This window comes from Gekko japonicus, unplaced genomic scaffold (genome assembly GCF_001447785.1).
Source record: "Gekko japonicus isolate JY-2015 unplaced genomic scaffold, Gekko_japonicus_V1.1 scaffold2345, whole genome shotgun sequence".
Classification (NCBI taxonomy): domain Eukaryota; kingdom Metazoa; phylum Chordata; class Lepidosauria; order Squamata; family Gekkonidae; genus Gekko; species Gekko japonicus.
Window position 1 is genome coordinate 187,594 of NW_015172077.1, and position 22,451 is coordinate 210,044.

Here is a 22,451-nt window from a genome sequence, read left to right on the forward strand (position 1 = left end):
CAGGGCATGTGAGCACACGGGTGACACCCACACAGGATTTCCAATGTTTGTGTCTGGATTTGTAACACAAATTACCCCTTTCAAGTGTTTTAGGGCATTCTTAACTGTCACCATCTGCTTGCACAATAAGAGTAAGCGTCACTGGTATCCTTGGCCCGATAAATCAAGTCTCCACTTTACGACCTGCTGTTTAACCTTCTTAATGCTTTTAATTACTCGAAAGTGGCTTCTTAAAAAAAAACCCCACAGAGGTGCCTGTTGATGCCATTACCTTCTGTGCTTGCAAAGCCGCTTCTCTCTGCTGCCACCTCTTATACAGACCAAACAATGGGGTGGCTCCATCAACCCACTGGATCAGGCCTGATCTTGTTCCCAGCGGTGTAACTGAGTAGTGCCTGGCATGGAACCGGGGTGTCTCCTGACGATTTATTGTAGCAAACATTGTATTAACAATTGATAAAAACTGCATGATTCGTTCGTCGAGATGCAAATCTTCCAGACCTGAATGGGGAAGCAGAGGGATATTTGAGTTCATCTATAAGCTTCCTTGGGGCTGCGGTGGCTCAGAGGTTAAGATGCTGAGCTGCAGACCAGAAGGTCTGTAGTTCGAGACCCTAGTGCCACTCACGTCTCTGGCCCCAGCTCCTGCCAACCTAGCAGTTCAAAAGCAAGAAATTACAAGTAGATAAATAGGTACCGCTTCAGTGGGAAGGTAACAGCATTCCATGTGCCTTGGCGTTTAGTCATGACGGCCACATGACCATGGAAATCTTTGGACAGCGCTGGCTCTTCGGCTTGGAAACAGGTGAGCACCGCCCCCTAGAGTCGGATTCAACTAGCTTTTGAGCAAGAGAAACCTTTACACCTTTATAAGCTTCCTTCCTTTCTGACTAAAATAGCTCCAGCCAGCCACGTACAGAGCGAGCTGATAAAGAAGTCAGGCAACTATCTGTAAGCCAAAGCAGCCTCTCTACTTGGGATGCTGGACTCCTTTCCCACAAGAAGTAACAAGCCCGAAATGAACAACATCAAATGGAATGTGCCTTAAGAACATAAGCCATGCTGACTCAGACCAAAGGACCGTCAAGCCAAGCATTCTGTTCACACTCTGGCCAACTAGCTGCCTCTGAGAAGACCACAAGCAGGATGACCACAACAGCACCCTCCTGCCCGTGCTCCCCAGCAGCTGATATAAAGAGGCACCCTGCCTCTGGTACTGGAGGGATCCAATATCCATCATGAATAGCAGCCACTGAAAGCCCCGTCCTCCATTAAATTATCCATGCCCCTTTTAAAGCCTTCCAAGTTGGCGGCCATCACCACATCCTGTGGCAGTGAGTTCCACAATTTAACTATGCCCTGTGTGAAAAAGTACTTCCTTTCGTCTCTCCTGAATCTCTCACCATTCAGCTTCAGTGGATGACTCCAGGGTTCTTGTATTATCAGAGAGGGAGAAAAGTTTCTGCCTGTCCACACCTCCATGACTGGCATAATTTAATAGAAATCAATCATGTCTCCCCTTCCTCACTTTTTCTAAGCTAACCAGCCCTAAGCCTTAGCCAGAACAGAGTTAGAGACCCAGTGCTGATTCATTTGAAAGAAAAGGAGATAGAAAAGAGATGTCTACCACCAAGGCTTGGTTCACACATGCAGGAAAAAAATGAAATGACAGAAGGGTCTTCAGATTGCAGCTCCAGGCTTTCTTTTTTTTTTGGGGGGGGGGGGTGTCAGCAAATGAAAATCTAGCACAGCTAGGAGATCCCCACACACACAGTATTAATTTTCTGCTCTCATATTAGAATTTCTTTCTAAGTCCTGAAATGGAACACACTTTTCTGTACTGCATCCTACCTTACCCAAAAAATTCCAGGTTATATTGGTTGTGGTGGTGGTGGTGGAGGAGGAGGAGGAGGAGGAGACTGGAGTTATACCCCGCCCTTCACTTAGAGTCACAGAGCAGCTTACAAACTCCTTTCCCTTTCCCTCCCCACAACAGACACCCTGTGAGGTAGGTGGGGCTGAGAGAACTCCTTCAAGAACTGCCCTTTCAAGAACAGCTCTTATCAGAACTACGGCTTGCCCAAGGTCATCCAGCAGCTGCAAGTGGAGGAGCGGGGAATTAAACCCGGTTCTCCCAGATTAGAGTCCGCACACTTAACCACTACACCAAAGAGCAAAGGTAAGGAGTAGGAATGGAAGGGAGACTTCCATATCTTATTCCAAAATTAAATATTAATCAATATCCCAAGAGCAACTTCAGACATGCCTAAAGTCCTGGGCACGTCTCTTTACATTTTTCCAAGAAATTAGTTTTCACTTCTTCTGATTTTAAGGCAAAGAAGCACTTTAGGAGTTTATACTACATTGTTTTATCTTTTTTGTTACATTCATTCTCATGTGTTTCTTTCCCCTTGATGAAAAGTTCTTGCTTGAAATTCACTGGGACGCTTCTAGTATTGTCACATGGAATACACTTTCTTGCCCCTTTTGTGGGTTTCCAATACGTTTTGGAGGGAACCTGAGTTACGGCAACCTTGTTTGGTGTAGTGGTTAGGTGTGCGGACTCTAATCTGGGAGACCCGGGTTTGATTCCCCACTCCTCCACTTGCACCTGCTGATGTGACCTTGGGTCAGTCACAAGCTCTGGCACAGCTGTCCTTGAAAAAGAGCAGTTTGTGTCAGAGTTCTCTCAGCCCCACCCACCTCACAGGGTGTCTGTTGTGGGGAGGGGGAGGGAAAGGAGTTTGTAAGCCGCTCTGAGACTCCAAGTGAAGGGCGGGGTATAAATCCAACCTCTTCTCTTCTTCTTTCCCATCCACCACAAACCAAGAGTACCTTCCTTGCTTTCTGTGGAATCAGATGCCCTTCCACAGATGTCTTCTCTCTTTCCTGCTGCAGCTGCGATCCAGCAGGAGAGAAGCCATTGATCTGCTGCAAATGCAGAACTCCTCTCCGAATCCTGACTGAGATGGAAAACAGGAAGCAGGACAGAATCTGAGTGAGCAAGGGTTTTACATGCTCAAGGCAGGAAATGTAATATTAGACCATTTCTGACAGATGGCTATTCAGCCTCTGCTTGAAAACCTCCAGGGGAGGAGAGGCTGCCCCTCAAGGTAATGGTTCCCACTGCTCAACTGCTCTTCCTGGTTAGGAAGTTCCTTCTAAAGCTTAACAAGTAAAAGAAGTGTCTCCTAAACTGAGCCAGTGTATAGCATGAATATGGACAGCAGTCTAGGTTGAGATATGCTAGAACCTAGGAGAGGTTCCTCCACTGAGCAGAACAGAAGTCATTTGGAATTCACTGCCACAGGAGGTGGCGGTGGCTACAAGCATGGACAGCTTCAAGAGGGAATTAGGTAAACATATGGAGCAGAGGTCCATCAGTGGCTATTAGCCACAAGGTACAGATAGGAACTCTCAGTCTGGGGCAAGTGATGCTCTGTATTCTTGGTGCCGGGGGGGGGGGCGCAACAGTGGGAGGGCTTCTAATGTCCTGGCCCCACTGCTGGATCTCCTGATGGCACCTGCTATTTTTGGCCACTGTGTGACAGAGTGTTGGACTGGATTGGCCTGATCCAGCATTGGCTTCTCTTATGTTCTCTTATGTTCCCTGCCTCTACAAATGAATAAGCTAACCTAGACAAAGATGTCCTCCACTGGAGAGAACATTCGGTTTCAATCCACAAGACTTACTTATTAAAAATGTTTATAAAACTGCCTTTCTCATGACAAATCAGGACCGAAAGGTGGGGAACAGCCAAAGACAACACAATAAATATCAAATATATTAAAACCATATTAAAATAGCCAGAAAGCTCTCCCTTTTTGCTTGGGCTCAAACTGTCTCAAAGGCTCTATAGAATAACTCTGGGAGAATAACAAGCCAGGAGCTACTGCCATTACAGTTGAGAGCGAGCGATTTTGCTACTGCATAAATTAGTTTGCTCTGGAGCCATCTTTCCTGAGCGAAGACAAAAATGTTTTGGAGGCTTTTTACAATATATATATATGTACATATGAAGCTGCCTTATACGGAATCAGGCCATTGATCCATCAAGGGCAGGACTGTCTATTCAGGCTGCCAGCGGCTCTCCAAGATCTCAGGCAGAAGTCTTTGAAGAGGAAGAGACTGGATTTATACCCCCACCCTTCACTACCCGAAGGAGTCTCAGAGCGGCTTACGATCGCCTTTCCCTTCCCCTCCTCACAACAGACACCCTGTGAGGTAGGTGGGGCTGAGAGAGCTCTTCAAGAACTGCTTGCGAGAGAACAGCTCTGAGAGATCTTGTGACTGACCCAAGATCACACCAGCAGCTGCATGTGGAGGAGTGGGGAATCAAACCCAGTTCTCCCAGATTAGAGTTCACGCACTTAACCACGACACCAAACTAGCTCTCAAATCTCCTATTCCTTGATCCTTTTAACTGGAGATGCTAGGGGTTGACCCTGGTACCTTCTGCATGCCAGAGCTCTAGAACTGAGTCATGGCCGCTTCCCAAAGCACGTACCTTTGAAAAGGTATGGGTAGTTTTTCCCATCCGAGCCCAGGAAAAGGAGCTTCTTCGGCTTTGTTTTTGTGGGCAGAATTGTGATTGTGCTCCCCACACTATGAATGGTGACTGTGTCTCTGGCAGACACCTCTCCAGGGAGAGCAATTTCAGTGCTGGTCATGGCAGCAAGCCACGGGCTTATCTCCTCCAGACGCAGAATGTAACTGGCCCGCTTCTGGGCTCTCTGCTGAAGATTGAGCATGACCTATTTTTAAAAACAAACAAACAGAAGATGGTTTAAAAAGCTGCTGTCTAAGTCATCCTACAGTTCCAGCAGCAGAATTATGATTTTATTCCCAGACAGGAGCCAAAGTTACTTTGAACTATTCTCTGCAATATTTTGACGATTTACACCGTCCTTTCTTTAATGATCTACCTCTTTAAAAGGGATCCAGCTACTCCCAGGCTTAGCAGGATTCGATGGGTTCTTCAGTTTCTCCAGAGCACTTTCAATGGCATCTCCATAGCTGTCCTGAAACCACTTCTCGTGAGGAGTCTCTGCAGGAGCTGCGGTGATGCTCCGCACATGCTCCAGAGCAAATACAATGGGCTTCATTAGGGCCGTGTGCTTTTCACGCATGATGGCAATTTTTTCCTCTCTGTAAAACAGATGGGGGGAGAAAACATCACTTGCATTCTGAAGACACTGACATTATTGATGCCAGTGTTTTCATAACCAGATGTAACATTTCGATTGCCTTGCATTGTTTCAAAGCTTATAACAAGAACTTTAACTCAATACAGCTAAGAAGTACAGGGCACAAGAGAATTATAAAGTCCAAGTTCCTATCCTAAAGAAGCTATTACCCATTCAGTAGCCATGTACAGCTAATTCAATAGTTCAAGGGAAGAAGGGGGAGGAGAAGGAGTTGGATTTATACCCTGCCCTTCACTCCGAGTCTCAGAGCAGCTTACAATCTCCTTCCCTTCCTCTCCCCACAACAGACGACCCATGAGGTGGGGCTGAGAGAGTTCAGAGAGAACTGTTCTTGAGAGAACAGCTCTGAGAGAACTGTGACTGACCCAAGGTTACCCAGCTGGCTGCATGTGGAGGATTGGGGAATCAAACCCAGTTCTCCCAGATTAGAGTCTGACACTCTTAACTACTACACCAAAATGGCAAGAAGAGATTCTAGTAGTTCTTACTACCCTGTCTGGAGCTGGGCACAGCCCAGACTCAACCCAGGTCCCACCTGACAAAGTGGGGCTGCATCTATCTGGAAGAGACAGGGAGAGAGAGACCAACCAGAAGCCTGGGGGTTGAGTCCCAACTTGCCAGGCAGTTTTGCTGTGATGGAACCCCCTCCCTCCCATTCTAAGGTCTGTGGTGGAGTACACCCAAGGACAGCAGAGGGTGGGAGGACCCTCACCTACCAGCTTTTCAAGAAAACCAAACACAAACTTACTTCCGCAGGGTGTTGTTGTTCTGGACTCTCTTCACCTCGTCTTCCAGCTGCTGAATTCGCCGGAGGACAAACATGTGCTGTTGCAGCAGGACTCCCAGCCAAAGTTCGTCCCAAAGGACAGTGACTCTGCGTAACTCTGCTACCAGCATCTGGACCTGAATCCACAGCAAACAACAACAAAAGAATTCTTTGTAATTTATTTCAAATAACCAGTAGCAATTTCAAAGTGTCTCAGTGTAAGTAAAATGGGTCACCTAGACAGGTTGGCAAATCAAAAGCTCTGGAGTGCAAGCCAAAGGGCTTGGACAGGCTGAGCCATAACTCGAGATTTTACCTGCAACACCATTGTGGGATTGGCAGTCGACAACTTCTCAACAATTTTACTGTAGCAGTCTTGCATCATTGCCTGGTCTTCATTTAAGCCCATTTTCGTCTCGTCTTTTATGCTCTCTTGAGAAGCTGGGGGACTTCCCTCCCCATCACACTCGCCACCCAGTAATTCCTCGCCTTGGATGTTTCCCAAAAAGGTAGGAATTGCAGAAGGAAATTTGCTCCCTAAGTTTGAAAAAAAAAAGGGCAGGGGAGAAAGCTCGTTTCTGTTTGGTCAAAATTCAAAGGTCTGCCTAAGTCAGTAAACTAGAGCCTTAACCAAAATAACAAAGATTTGCCCATCCCTACAAAACCTGTAAAATTCCTTACATCATTATTCTGTTCACGGTAAGAATGGGACAATGGTGATCACACAAGCTACAGTTCTAGATAGGACATGAGCACCTGAAAGCCACACAAGTTGGCAATGTATCCTGAACTGGGTCTTGGAGTCACAGATTCTTTGTGAAACTGTTCTCCATGGAGAATAAGTCCGGATAGGGCCAGAGCATCACAGAATCTTTGATTTATGTAATTCAGTTACAATAATACTTAATTTTATTTTGAAGTGATAAAAGTGAACTGCTTAATCATAGTTCAGATAAACTTTAAGCACAGAAGCAAGTATATAATAATGTATTTTTAAGAGGTTCATCAAAGCACAACTGTCCTTGCAATTCTTCTGTGCTTATTCAACATGCACTGTATATGAAAAACACATATTGTATGGACTAGGGATGGGCACAAACCAGCTTGCGAACGAAAGTTCATGACAAATTTTAGCCAGTCCATGCATTGTGAAGTTCCTGACAGTCATTTCTCCAGACAGGCAGTCATTTCCCCAGAAAACACTTTCCTGGGGACACCTTCTTTGGGGGGAGGTCATAACTTGGGCCCCATAAATCCAACACTCACCAAACTTGGTGAACAGGTAGAGGAGAATCAGCTGGAGATCCCCTCAGAGTATGGTGTCTCTAGCCCACTGGGTGTGTGTATGTATCATTCTACTGCCTCACAAACTGAAACAGTTCATGACACTAAAAAGTCATGATGGTTCATGATGGTTCATGGTCTGCAAACAAGGCACATCATGAACCAAAACAAATTTTCCCAGTTCATGCCCATCCCTAGTATGGACACCACATGGCAATCTGCTTGCAGGGAACAAAACACTGGAATTTACCTAAAGGTTTCTTCTCTTCAGTGGGGTGAAGCCATCCAAGCTGGTTAGGTCATACCTCCTCTTGCTCCAGGCAGGGCTATGCAAATTTGTATAGACTGTGGCTCAGAGCGAGGCTGACCCTCCAGTCTTAGTACAGCCTAGCTGCATAACAGTTTTTTTGCGTCCAACTAGATTTATTTTTTGGTGGTGGGATGTGGATGATGTCTCCCCACTGAAGAGAAAAAACCTTCAGGCAAGTTCCAATGTTTCATTCTCCTTCAGTGAGGGAAGTCATCCAAGCTGGTTATATGACCAAGCTACAACCTGGGTAGATATGGTGGACTCTCTTACAGGAGCACATTTTTTTCCAGTAAGGCTTGGAACTAAGGCTGTTTCTGTTCTCCTATATGCAGATGATACATTACTCATTGCTCAGACACAAATTGTTCTCAGAAGACTGTTAAATCAATTTAGCATATATTGTAAGAGGAATCTACTCCAGGTCAACTATGCAAAAACAAAGATTACGAACTTCAGCAAGTAGATACGGTGACATAGGTGGACAATGGATGGCAACTTATTAGAACAGATGACTTCCTTTAAATATCTAGGGATTATCTTTTATCAGTCAGGATCTTGGACAACACATACTGACTTAACTGGACAGAAACTTAATTTAAAAAACATAAATAAATGTGGATTATACAGATTTTATAGAACAAAAGGTGGTTCATTAGTACCCCACACTCTAGAAATTTTAAAATCTAAATTACTCCATCAAATGTAAAGTGCTTTAATCTGGGGATTTGGAAATCTATAGCCATTAGAAGTTATACAAAATAAAGTCAGTTTGGTGTAGTGGTTAAGCGTGTGGACTCTAATCTGGGTGAACCAGGTTTGATTCCCCACTCCTCCACTTGCAGCTGCTGGAGGACCTTGGGCAAGCCATAGTTCTGACAAGAGCTGTCCTTGAAAGGGCAGTTCTTGAAAGAGCTCTCTCAGCCCCACCTATCTCACAGGGTGTCTGTTGGGGGGAGGGAAAGGGAAAGGAGTTTGTAAGCCGCTCTGAGACTCCTTTGGGTAGTGAAGGGTGGGGTATAAATCCAATCTCTTCTTCTAAATTTGCTAACTCCACATCATCAGTTACACAGAGATCAGAATTGGCTTTGCCACCAATATCAATAATAGTTCATAAACTTGTTATATATTTCTGGCTGAAGAACTTTTTCACCCAAGCACCGCTGCTAGTAATGATGGCATATGAAGAGATGAAAAATATATCAGGGAGATCACAGACACTGTCTTTACTGGCTAAACTAGTATTATCTGAAGAATATTTAAAGGATTTTGATCATGTAATTGCTAGACGCTTAATTAAACAAAGATTATTGGACATAAATTCAGAAGTAGATCATGGGTTACTTAATACCATAAGTTCAGCCACTAAACAACTTATACCTTGTCCTATAGCTTGCTCGATTTCCTTAATGACTTAACGGTCATAGAATTGAGAAAAGCATTTACGAGGGCTCAGATGGATATTTTACAACTGTCAGTAGTGAAGGGCCACTACAATAAGATCTCATTTGATGACGAAGTGCGCTCCTGCAACCACAAATCCATTGAAGATCTGGCTCATGTTACGTTTTGATGCCCAAGATTTGTAACTGTTCCAGGGAAGTACTCTGGAAATATTTTACATCATTTGCCAGGGAGGTCAGAGCAAAGCAAATTAGTTATGTTACTGGCAGATAACTACAGATGGATCACAATGCAAATGGCAAAGTCTGTAGCATCAGTTACCAAGATACAGTTAAGATGATTGAAACAAATTATATTTATAAATAAACTTATTTAATAAGATCCTTTTCATACGACTTATTATATCATTATATATGACTATGGATTCTATGGATTTAGACTTATTGAAAGGATTATGTTAATTTGTATTATTGTTTTATGATCAATGTCGTGGGCCAGCCTGACCAGCCTGAGTCCAGTGTGGCTGAAGACTACTCAGGAGTCGAGGACCCACATGCAGCCAGCTCTGAACCAGCTAAAGTTAGTGAGTTAGAGAGACAGGAGCCTCAAGATTCACTGCTGGCAGCTGACGCTGACCAACCCAGGGCTCTGAAGTAGCCAATGAAGCACAGCTGCAGAAAAGTAGCCCACTAGGCTCCCCCACTTAATTGAACAGCAAAGGGAAAAGCACCGGCACAACTTAAGGACACACAGAGTGCTCGCCTCTTGGCTCGGCACCAGCTGCTTAATGATAGCAGTTCTGAGTAAGTGGAGCACCTCCAAGCAGATGGCTATAAATCAGGCTTGTTAAGGAATGCCTATATAAATCAGACCTGGAGAACTGCAGACTGTAGAAGCAACTTATTTATTTATTTTATTTCATTTATACCCTGCCCTCCCCGCACGCGGGGTATAACTTTGGGACCACAACTCTGGACTCTGCCTGCCTCCTGCAACCTTTGGACTGACCCTTGACTCTGCTTTTTGGACCTGCCTGAACCTTGCTGATCAACGACCTTGGACTGCCTCCTTGACTCTAACCCATGACTAACAACTCATGAACTCAAATGCTGCTAAATAGGCATTTGACCCCTGGACTGGACTCTTGACTGTGATCTAGCTCTGTTCCCTTGCTCTGCCTGTATTCCAGGACAACCACTTTTTGTGATAGTTAGTATTGACATTGTAATTTGGTATTATTGTATTTTCCTTCATTTTGTGCTTTGTTGATTGCTGTGGCTGAGCTGAAGCAATAGTTATCTGATTCTGACCCAGAGCAAACTCTCTTGGCTACTATGCTAAACCAGCTGTCTATACTAGTTATCATTCTGTTCATATTCCAGCAGGGCAGCAACAAGTATTTTGGAAACACACTGGAATAAATTACTTTGCTTGCTGCTGTAATAATGTGCCAATGAGAAGATAAATTATGCAGTCTTTTGTAGCCCAACACAATGACCAGTGCTGCAACCTGTCTTTTTAAGGTATCCAGTCTCAAACCCTGTTCCCAACCTTCATGTAGAAAGAGAACGAGGTCTTTGTGAGTAGGTTTCAGTGGATATTTCTTTTTGGAACTGGCCCACTTTTTGAATGTCAGCCAGGTACGTGTCAGCAAGCTGCCATTCTGTTTTCTGTGACCTCTGTGTACATATCCTTTCCCTGTTGCACCCGGCTTAGTTTCTATCTTCCTGCTCCTGCGTTGGAATGCACAAGATAACTGCTGGAGGTTGTGTGGGGGAGAAGATGCTGTAATGCTTGCCTATTACTTTTCTCATGAGAACTGCACCTGTGTTTTGTCTGATGTTCTGCCTGGTTCCCATGGACTGGGCGCGCAACCGTTTCATTAGCCCGCCAGCGGGAATGCTATTCATTGGATCTGTATCTGTTTGAATTTCCTTTATTATGCTTGACCTAACTGTGTATCCCCAGTTCTAACAAAGAACGTGTTTGAGTATATCTTCAACGCTTTGAAATAAATTTTGCTTTTCCTGAAAACGTGGATTTATTCTCGATGCTTGGGGATCCAACAGTACGATTATAGATATGTCTGTAGTAGGTTTTCTGGACTGCACCATGGCGTCAACTACTTCCCTTGGAAGGCCTGATCCCTCTAAATCCACCTGCTCAATCTCCAAGCTGTCAGCTGGAACTTAAGAGGGTCTGGGTGGAGAACTGATCCTTGTACAAGGAGATCCCATCTGTTAGGCAATCTCCACGATGAAGATGCTGACATCTTTACTAGCTCTGAGAACCACACAGAAAAACTTTTTCCATCCTCAACTGAATTAGAGGCCCTAAATGGACTACGTCCCTGGAGGATGTGAGGTGACCTTTTCCCCCACATTGATCAGGAAGCTGTATGCCTGAAGAGACTGCATTGTAAACTAGGTGTCCTGGCTCAACGCATCTGCCTCCTTGGCTCTGAGGAGGATATTGTCCAGGTAAGGATAAAGGTAGATTCTGTGTTATCATAGGTAGGCTAAGAGAACTACCAGGACCTTGGTAAACACCCTTGGAGATGATGACAGCCCACAGGGTAAGGCCTTCTTTGGAAATGCTGGCCCTGAAAAGCAAAAAGGAGGAACTGTCTGGAAGATGGGTGAATTGGAACATGCAGGAAAGCATCTCAAAGATCTAAGGATGTCACATAATGGGCCTGCTGAATACTCTGCAGAATGGAGCAAAGTGATTCCATCCAGAACTTGCACTTCTTTACCCAGAGGTTCAACTCTCTAGATTTAGAATTGCTCTCCAGTCCTCGGATCTTTTGGGGACTATAAATAGAATGGGAAAATCTATCATGTGTCCAGTGTTCCCTCTAAGCTGAGTTAGTGTGAGCTAGCTCAGTTTTTTAGCCTCCAGTTCACACATTTTTGTCTTAGCTCAGGAAAGATGGCTCCAGAGCAAGCTAATTTATGCAGTAGCCAAATCGCTCACTCACAACTTTAATGCCAGTAGCTCACAAAGTAGAATTTTTGCTCACAAGATTCCACAGCTTAGAGGGAGCACTGCCTGTGTCCCTACCAGATGATAGAGAGTACCCACTGGTCAGTCATAGACACCTCCCAGATATGGGGAAACTGCTGGAGTTGACCCCCAACCCTACAGTGAGGACTCAGGAGGCTGGTTTTTGTTCTGTTGGTTCCTGTCCTCTTTGTTGGGAGGGAACTGTCTCTGCTGGAATCTGGACCTGTAGCTGAAGTTGCAGGAACTCCTAAAATCCTTTTGCTCCTGGGTTCAATGTGGCCAGTTTGTAGGTAAAAAAAGGAATGGAAGGGTTTGGCTCTAGATTTTCTGTCCTTTTGTGGATAAATCTGAATTAGACAGAGGACTCACACTTTCTAATGCTTTAGCCATAGACTTCTTCTAACCACTATATTGGTGGCCTGTGCTCTGGCACAGAAGTACATGGCATCTTGGGATGCATCTGCTGCAAATTCTGCAGCCCTTTTGATCTTTATGATGGATCTCTTAAGTGGATCTCGTTCCAGCCTAGAAGAATTTCCCTGGGAGTCAGAGTCCTCTCTGGACCATCCCCCCTCCTCTTTATCAGAGCTTGTTGCCACAAATCCTATGGTTGAAAGAAACTCCTCCAACCTCCAAACACGAGCTTTAGATAGCACCTGATGACCCACTTTGCAATTGCTTCTTCCTGCTTGTTTACAGGGCCCCAGAGAGAGAGCAGAAGATCCGCCCTCTTCATCTGAGACCTCTGAATGAGTGGCGATGGTGCGCCCTCTTTTCTTTGGTACCAAAGGTAATTTTATCTTAGGAGGTGAGCTCTCCCCCAACTACGGTGAACTGGGTGGTGAGGGAGAAGGGGAACATCTCTTCCAACTAACTCTTGATGTCAGTAGCTAGGCGAGGTTAAGATCTTCCCATCTTGCTGAAATTTGCTGTAAATTGTTATATCTGACTGTAATTTATTGTTTTAAACTAAATTATATGTTATTGTTTTAAATGTTTTAAACTATATGTTATTGTTTTAACCTGGCACTTTGTGCCCCTGTTAGCCGCCCTGAGCCTTCGGGATAGGGCGGGATATAAATGCAAATATAAATAAATAAATATAAATAAATGTCCCAGGTTGCTAGCATCCTTATGGGAGAGATCAGCCACAGCCACCACTTGGCCAGGTACTCCAAGCCACAGAAAGGCCAACATAATTCCTGGTTGCATAAGCATCGGGTTGGAGGAGGTCCAGGACAGTCTAAAGGCCTGCATCCTCCAATCTGCAGGGGGAGGGCTGAAAAAACACGGGGAAAGCCTGAGCAGCTGCCATACTGAAATTGTCCGAACTGCTGAACGCACTGCGAAAGGCTTTTTTTTTGGGGGGGGGGGGCTCTGATGCGCGCGGCTCCCCCTACCTGGATCTGCCCTTTGTTCATGTTGGAGGCCCTGATCCCTTTCAGGGGGGGGTTCTCACCTTCAGCTCCAGTCCTCTTGCTCCCTGTTGACCTGGAAGCTTACCAGTCTGGACCACCCACTGCGATCTTCTCATGGCTGCTCGGACCTGGTAGAGCTCTGCCAGGACTTCCCTGTGTGGGGCCCCCCCCCCCCTGGGGGGCCCCCCCCCCCCCCCCCCAGTTTCAGGTCTGCCAACACTAACAGTGGCTTGTGCCACTGTAGATATAGCTCCCGTTGGCCAGTTTCCCATGCCTGAAGCTTCAGGCAAGAGAGGCTTCTCTTTAATGGTCTCTTTTTAAGACTGGAGATGGGGCACTTCTTCAAAGCTTTTCCGTCTTCCATACCAATAAGGTGCGAGTCTCCAAATAAAGCGGCACTAGGCTCAAGCGTCCTGCTGGAGCGGCAGAGCTACAGAAACTGGAGGATCAGCCTCGCTCTGAGCCAGTACAGTCTACACAAATTTGCACAGCCCTGCCTGGAGCAAGAGGAAGCATGACATAACCAGCTTGGATGACCTCCCCCACTGAAGGAGGACCATGTGTTCTGCAGCAGAAAGGTTTGTTAAAAATTAAGACAGTATTCTGACAAATACAAACTGTCCTATTGCAGTTTAGCCTGCAAAATTTCTACTAGTCCATACCTGAAGCTTGAGATTCACTGCTAAGCGAAATAGTGCCCACAATTGCAGGGTACAATATAAGATGAGGAGAATCTTGTGCTACTCGACAAAGAAGGTTACAAATACTCTGCCGAACGTAGACTTCAGGGTGATTTAGACGTGAGAAGAGCTGAGGGATAATACCTGAATGAAGATAAAAAGGAAGGATTACAAAGATGACTTTATATATGCTGTAACCAGTGTACCCTCTAAGCTGAGTTAGTGTGAGCTAGCTCATGGTTTTTGAGCCTCCAGCTCACACATTTTTGTCATAGCTCAAGAAGGGTGGCTCCAGAGCAAACTAATTTATGCAGTAGCAAAATGGCTCGCTCACAACTTTAATAGCAGTCGCTCATAAGGTAGAATTTTTGGCCCCAAGACTCCACAGCTTAGAGGGAGCATTGGCTATAACCACCAAAAAACACAATTGCCATTGTATTTGGAAACTTATATGGTAATGTTTCCTCTTAAACAACTGGCAGAAATCTCATCTTCCCTATACCTCAAGGAATAAGAGGTTTCATTTGTGTGTTTGTTACCATTTACAGAGTGTCTATCCTGCTCAGTCAAGGTGGTTTATTAAGAGGGAGTTCCTATAAAACAAAACAAAAACCAAGCCCAACAAGATCCCTGGCAATGCACAAACAGTCCAAAGGGATATACCGCTTTTATTATCTAATGATTCTATGACTAATTTAATCAATGTGACCAGAGTTCTATCTTAGCAAGCTGAATTAAAGGGTTATTACCAAAGAAGCAACTAGATTGAAGTGGATAATATCAAACTGTCTGGTCTATATTACATGACCAATTCAAAGGCAAAGAGAATCCCAGTTAAGGTGTCTGCTATAAACTTACGGCTAAAATGGTGACACAACACACAAGGGTTTTGATCCAAAACCAACTCTCAAAAAAAAAAATTCTAGGTCTTTAGACACAGCACAGGAACTATATTCTTCTAGAAGTCTTGAAAGGAGAAAGGGTATGATTTATTAAGTTTGATAATTAACTGGTGGGAAAAGTGGCAGAGTTCTTGGCAAATGTACAGAAAGGGAGAAAGGGGGAGAAAAACAAGTTGCTTACCTGTAACTGGTGATCTTCGAATGGTCATCTGTGCAGTCACACCCATGAGATTATGAGCCTGCGCTGATCCGAATCGGTGGTATGCAAAGCTCACAAAGGGATTTTTGCGCCTCTCTCCCAGGGAACCCCACTGCGCATGCCCAAGGAGGAGGGGCGCAGACATCCCCCCAGTTCCTTCTGACCGCTGTCATGTCAATAACCAGAGAAAAGTACTGAAGCGACAACAGTGGGGAAGGACGGGCGGGTGGTGTGACTGCACAGATGACCACTCGAAGACCACCAGTTACAGGTAAGCAACCTGTTTATCTTCTTCGTGGTCTCTGTGCATCACACCCATGAGAGATTGAAAAGCAGTAGCTCACCTGTAGGTGGGAGCTGTCGCAAATTCAATGCTCTGCCAACAAAAGGACTAGACGACCAAGGTCCACTCTGTGGCATTCACGAACATCAACAGCGTAGTGCTTGATGAAGGTGTTCGGTGTAGACCATGTCGCAGCCCCACAGATCGCCGACAGGGAAGCACCCTTCAAGAAGACTGTGGATGTAGCCACGGATCTTGTGGAGTGTACTTCGCAAAGGTAATGGGCGCTTAGCCAGCAGGTAGCACAGCTTAACAGTCTCGACAATCCATTTGGAGAGATGTTGTGCTGAGATCTTTAGCCCTGCGGAGTAACTGGAGTAGGAGACAAATAAATGATTGTCCCTCCTACTTGAACGTGTCCTATTTAGGTAAAAAAGCAGCACTCCCCTAACATTTAGAGTGTGGAGGAGTCGCTATTGTCCATCTTCCAGGTTAGGGAAGAAATTAGGCAATAAGATCTCTGAGGCTAGGTGAAATTTGGAGGCCACCTTAGGCAGAAAGGATATGTTGAGCACCAGTTTCACACCGTCCGGTAGGAAGACAAGGAAAGGTAGGTCTTGACGCAGGGCCACGAGTTCGCCCACCCTCCTGGCCGAGGTGATGGCGACGAGAAAGGCAGTTTTCCATGCTGCATGCTTTAGCTTGCAAGTCGCCATGGGCTCAAAGGGCAGCCCCAAGAGATGGCTCAGCACCAGCAGCAAGTCCCACAAGGGTACCGGTGAACGGATTGGTGGATACAAGTGGAGGAGACCCTTCATAAATCTCTTTGAGACCGGGTGAGAAAAAACGGAAAAGCCATCGAAGCCCGGATGGTAGGCAGAGATTGCTGACAAATACACCCTGATTGAGGAGTGCGAGAGCCTGACTTCTGCCAGCGAGAGCAAAAAGTCTAAGACCTGGTCAATCCTGACAGAAGCTGGGGGGACGTCAGAGGGCTGTATGGAGGCCAAGAAGCGAGCCCACTTCCCACTGTAGGAACGTCGCGTAGACTCTTTCCTGGTATTGAGTTGCACAGTGGTGATTCTGTCAGAGAATGTTAAGTGTCCACAAGATAAGCTGTTAGCTTGAGCTTGTATACCTCGTGGAATAGCAGAGCTCCTCCCTCCGCCAGGAGCAGATCTGGCACCTGTGGGAGGGGATGGCGCGCCTTGGCTAGTGAGAGGAGATTGGCGAACCAAGGTTGCCTCGGCCACCAGGGGGAGATCAGGATGTACCTCGTATGGACCCTCATGAGTTTTTGGATTGTCCTCAGCAGCAGAGGCAGGAACATATATAGGAAGTTGTTGTCCCATGGGTACAGGAGTCCATCTCCCAAAGCCTTGGGATCCTGAGCCACCCTGCAGCAAAACAGGTTGCACTTCAAGTTGGACCTGGGGGCGAAGACATCGATGTGAGACATCCCCCAACTTCAAAACACGGGACGTAGGTAGGTCCAGTTCAGCCCCCAGTCGTGACGCTGAGAGAGACCCCTGCTTAGCAGATCCGCATGCACGCTGGCCTTGACAGCAATGTGTGAGGCAATGGGAAAGATGTGCAGAGGCATGTGCAGAGGTTCAACAGCAAGTAAATCTCCATGCACGTTTCCAGGGAAGCTTTATGCTTTATTAGACTACAGGTCTGTTACCATGTCCACAGGGTTATTGTTAGGAATGACAATAGGGCGGAAACATCCCTACATATAGCAGGATGAGGCAAATGGCTCAGCAAATGAAATCAGAGCACGCGCGGGGAAATTCTCCCGGCGGAAAGTTACATAATAAGCGGGAGAGCCTCAGCACCCCATGAGAGCTGAAATATTCACACCAGCGGTGGAACGCAAGCCCTCCCTCCGCCACAAGGTCAGACAGATAACTCAGTCTGGCAGCACTGGTTTTCATGGTCTCCCTATAGCTGTTTATGGCAAGCATGTAGAGCAGCGAGCAAGCTATGAAGCATGTGCCATAGCGCCAGGGTAAGAGAAGGAAGCATACAAAACATGGCAGCTAGCCCAAAGGTCTAGAGCCAGGAGGCAGGGACTGCGGGAGACCCTTCCCCCCCTGCCTGTTGACATAACTGAGGGCCGTCATATTGTCAGAGGTTAAGACAGTTATGCATTGTCCTGTGAAAAGGGGCTGGAAACGCTGACAGGCCAGTTTGATTGCCAAAAGTTCCAGAAAGTTTATGTGTTTCCTTGAGGTCACAGCATCCCACCTGTGATCTACAGAGAAGCCGGTGAGGTGAGCTCCCCAGCCCTACAGCGAGGCGTCAGTTGTGAGGGTGAGAGTAGGAGTGAGAGGACGGAAAGCGATCCCCCTCCGTCAGGTTGTCCGTCTGTGACCTCCATAGAAGGGAGTCGCGTGCCTCTTGTGGCGGGGGAAAGACGAACTGATTGGGACATTCGTAGGGGCTTGAAGTGCCGAATGAACCAAAACTGGAGTGGTCGCATTCGCAGCTTTGCAAAGCAAAGGACTGCAGTTGTAGCCGCCCTTAGGCCCAGAAGGCGTTGAATCTGGAAGGCAGAGGACGTGTCTCGTAGTCAAACCTGTTCTGCCAGAATGGTCAGGGTTAGTGCCCTGTCCTGGGGCAGGAAAGCTGCGCCTTCCTTGGAGTTGAGTATCGCCCCTATGAACTGCACTCTTTGAGAAGGGGCTAGGCGTGACTTTTTGTGGTTGACTCAGAGGCCAAGACAACGGAGACTGAGGGCCTGGGATATATGACGAATGAGAAGGTCCCTGGAAGGTGTGACCAGAAGCCAGTCGTCCAGATACGGGAACACCATCAGGCCGCAGAGGCAGAGATGTGCCACAACGACCACCATCGTCTTGGTGAAGACCCGCGGGGCCATGTTGAGACCAAATGGTAGAGTCCTGTATTGGTAGTGGCTGCCTCCTATCGTGAATCGGAGGTATTTGCGATGGGCGGGGTGGATAGTTTAATGGAAATAGGCATCCTCGAGGTCGAGGGTGGCCATCCAGCATCCCTGGGACAGGAGAGGCAGAATGACCGGTAGGGATGTCATTTTGAATTTTCGGTACTGTACTGTGTTGAGGCCGCGAAAGTCTAAGATCAGCCTCTGCCCATCGTCCCTTTTGGGAAACACAAAGTACCGGGAATAAAAACTGAAACCCTGTGGTCTAGAGGCACGGGTTCTATAGCACCCTTTGACAGAAGTGTGGTGACTTCTTCGAGGAGGAATGACGACGGGGAAGTGGTGACAACTACAGGAAGAGGTGGGAGTTCCATGAATTCGATGGAATAGCCATTGGCTAAGATGGAAAGGACCCATTGGTCTGACATAATAGTGGCCCAGGCCTGCAAATAGGAATGGAGGCGGGTAGGGTCGGAAGACATAGGCAGGTGGAAGTCAAAGGCCCTGCTTGCCGGGTTTGGGTTGTTTTGGTCTGACAAGTTGCTGTCCAGAGTCATATCTTTGTCTGGCCTGATACTGCTGTCTGTTTGCAGACGGGGACCGACGTGGCCTGTAGCCCTCATCCAGCGACGGCTTAGCATATTGACATCTGGAGCCGTAACGAGACCAAGAGCGAGGATGAAAGGGTTTAGAGGGGGCAGAGACCCCCAGTGACCTCAAGGCCTTAATGCTCTTATCCATGTCTTGGAGTGTCAAATCAGTGGACGCATGAAAGAGACCTTGGCCATCAAAAGGTAAGTCCTCTATGTATGCCCTGGTGTCAGCGGGGAGTGCAGTGGTCCTGAGCCAGGAATGCCTACGGAGGGCAACTGCAGACAACATTGTTTTGGAAAACGTGTTTAAAGTATGTTTGGATGAGTTAATGATTTGTTTAGAGAGCAGCAAACCCTCCTTTTGCAGCTTTCTGGCCTCCTGACGTTTGTCCTCAGGCACTGAGGACAAAAGGTTGGTAAAGTGCTCCCAGAGTGAATACTGGTAATGGCCCATGCACGCAACATAGTTAGATATCTTAATGCCGAGGGTTCCCGCCAAGTAAAAACGATGACCAATGGAATCTAACTTCTTGCTCTCCTTATCGGAAGGGGTAGCAAGGGTACATTTACTCTTTGAGGCGGACGACACGACCAGGGAGTTGGGCTTGGGGTGGATATGGAGGAATTCAGCCTCCATCTCTTGGACATGATACATATGATCCAGACATCTAGACGACACTGGAGCAGAGAAAGGCTTGTCCCACACGGCCTTAGCCGCCTGTAAGATGACGGACGACATCGGGAGAGCGATTGACGTGGAGGTATTGATCTGCACAACATCGAAGACCGTGTCCAACACCGAGGGTTGGGGTTGGACAATCAACAGACCCAGGGAATGTGCCATCCTCTTGACCAAAGCTCCATATGAAGAAAGATCCTCTGAAGGAGAGATCGGCAGATTGTCCGACGCCGTATGTCTTGGTGAAGGATCATCAGGCAATTCGGGGCGTTGCGAATCGTCAGTGCTGGTATTGGAGACGAAGGATCTGGAAAGCGATACCAGTGCCGCAGGGGTCTCCAGTATCGGAGCAACTTTTGGTGGTAAAGCAGGGGCGGAACGGAGAGGAGAGGGTGGGCAACAAGGTTCCCCTGGGACTTTGGATTGCGACGTGGAAGGCTTAGGTTTACAGTGGGGAGAGCGTGAACAACGTGATCCACGATCCCAGTCCGACTGTGGCCTAGGCGTCAGCCATGACATTGATGCTGACATCAGATACGATGTGAACCAAAAAGGCATGTGCCCCCTACGGTCCCATGATACAGGTGGGTTAAAGTAGGTCGGGGAGTGCGGTCTCAATTCCCGTCTGGGTGAGTACGAGAGCATGGGCCTGGAATGACGGTAGTCTGGGCACTCCTCAAATCAATATCGATACTCTTCGCATCTGGGCAATCGGGATCGACGGTGTCGAGGGCCCGGTGCCGACCGATCACTTTACCAGGAAATCACCGACTGGGAACGATCTCTACGAGACCAACGCAGGACCATTCCCTCGACTTCAAACGGTGAGGCCAAAATTGGTCCGGAGTCGACAGAAGCCTCCGATACCGGGGGGTTCAGGTGCCGGATGGGTGAGTCCAGTAACTCAATCGTAGGCAGCTTCGGTACGGGAGTATCAACGACGGCGGGTTGCGCCCGCTGAAGAGAGGGTAATGCAGAGCCCATTTGCACTTTCTCACTGCTCAGATTCTGAGACTTACGCACAGTGCCGGTGAGATAAGACTTAGGTTTCTTGTGCTTCTCTTTTTTCTGGCCGGTGTAGAGGCTGATGAGGCCTCGTTCGACGCCAAGCACTTAGAAGACTGTCCCCCGTCTGATGCCGACTTTGCACGGTGTGGGGGGATTCGGTGCCAAGGTACCTCCCGATGTCGACATGGTCGTTGTTGGTTCGGAGATCGAGGGAGTCTTGGCCGACACGTTTCCCACAGGCACGGGGGTCAATGCCGATTCCCAAAGCGCTACTCGAGGCCTCACAGCTCTGTTCTTGTGAGTCTGGTTCGAGAACTTCACACAATGGCAGCGTCTGGGCGATGAGTCTTCCCGAGGCAGATAATGCAGAGTGTGTGGCCGTCAAGAGGGGCAAGTTTGCTGCCACAGCCAACACACAATCTGAAACAACCCCCTTTTGGCCATAAAAGAGTTCTTGTTGTTCAGTCGCACAGTCGAGTCCGACTCTTCGCGACCCCATGGACAAGATCTCGCCAGGCCCTCCTGATTTCTGCCGTCCTCTGAAGTTTGCTCAACTTCATGTTCGTTGCATCTATGACACTGTCTAACCATCTCATCCCTTGCCGTCCCCATCTTCTTTGACCTTCAATCTTTCCCAGCATCAGGGTCTTCTCCAGTGAGTGCTTCCTTCTCATTTGGTGGCCAAAGTATTTGAGCTTCAGTTTCATTATCTGGCCTTCCAGGGAACAGTCAGGGTTGATTTCTTTTAGGATTGACTGATTTGGTCTTCCTGCAGTCCAAGGGACTCTCAAGAGTCTTCTCCAGCACCATAGTTCAAAAGAATCTATTCTTCGGCGCTCGGCCTTCCTTATAGTCCAACTCTCGCAGCCATACATGACTACTGGGAATACCACTGCTTTGACCATGCGGACTTTTGTTGGCAGGGTGATGTCTCTACTTTTTATCATGCTGTTTAGGTTCGCCATCGCTTTCCTCCCAAGGAGCAGGCGTCTTTTGATTTCATGGCTGCAGTCACAGTCTGTGGTGATCTGGGATCCCAGGAACATGAAGACTACTACTTCCACGATTTCCCCTTCTATTTGCCAAGGAGTGATGGGGCCGGATGCCATAATCTTAGTTTTTTTTATGTTGAGCTTCAAGCCTACTTTTGCACTCTCCTCTTTTACCCTGAGCAAGAGGCTCTTGAGGTCCTCTTCACTTTCTGCCATTAGAGTGGTATCGTCTGCATATCTGAGATTATTGATCTTTTCCCCAGCAATCTGGGAAGTGAGGAGGCAGTAAATGTTTCTCAGGATCTCCCAGAGGATTGACAGGAAACAGTAAGCATAGATTGCAGATTTGTTATAGAATGCCACCTAAATATACCTTATTTATTTTATTTTATTTGAAATATTTATATTTTATTTATTCTTTATAGTCTGACTTTCTCACTGAGACTTAAAGTGGATCAGGGGGGGGGAGGCGGGAAGCCGTCTGAGGCTACCCGCAACAAAAAGTCCTCTTTTCATGTATATAATTCTAAAGAACAAAATAAAATAAACGTTGTCAGCGCAAAAAAGTATGATTTCAATAATCCCTCATGAGATGAAACAATGCTCCTTCACCGACCGACAGAAAACGAGCTGTTAACAGCGCGGCAGTCAGAAGAGAACTGGCGGGATGTCCGCGCCCCTCCTCCTTGGGCACGCGCAGTAGGGTTCCTGCGCATGCCTGGGAGGGAGGCGCTAAAATCCCTTTGTGAGCTTTGCATACCACCGATTCGGATCAGCACAGGCGCATAATCCCATGGGAGTGATTCACAGAGAC

General features: G+C 47.0%; 1 protein-coding gene across 1 annotated transcript in view; it reads right to left on the reverse strand.

The window, feature by feature from the left end:
* Positions 1-22,451, reverse strand: part of SMG1 (SMG1 phosphatidylinositol 3-kinase-related kinase) — a 109,929-nt gene that overhangs the window by 28,685 nt on the left and 58,793 nt on the right. Inside the window, exons 36-41 of the mRNA XM_015420882.1 lie at positions 14,056-14,217; positions 6,291-6,511; positions 5,957-6,111; positions 4,927-5,149; positions 4,509-4,755; positions 272-501 (exon numbers count right to left, since the gene is read on the reverse strand). Of these exons, the coding sequence (XP_015276368.1) occupies positions 272-501; positions 4,509-4,755; positions 4,927-5,149; positions 5,957-6,111; positions 6,291-6,511; positions 14,056-14,217 (1,238 nt within the window). The remainder of the gene's footprint in view (positions 1-271; positions 502-4,508; positions 4,756-4,926; positions 5,150-5,956; positions 6,112-6,290; positions 6,512-14,055; positions 14,218-22,451) is intronic.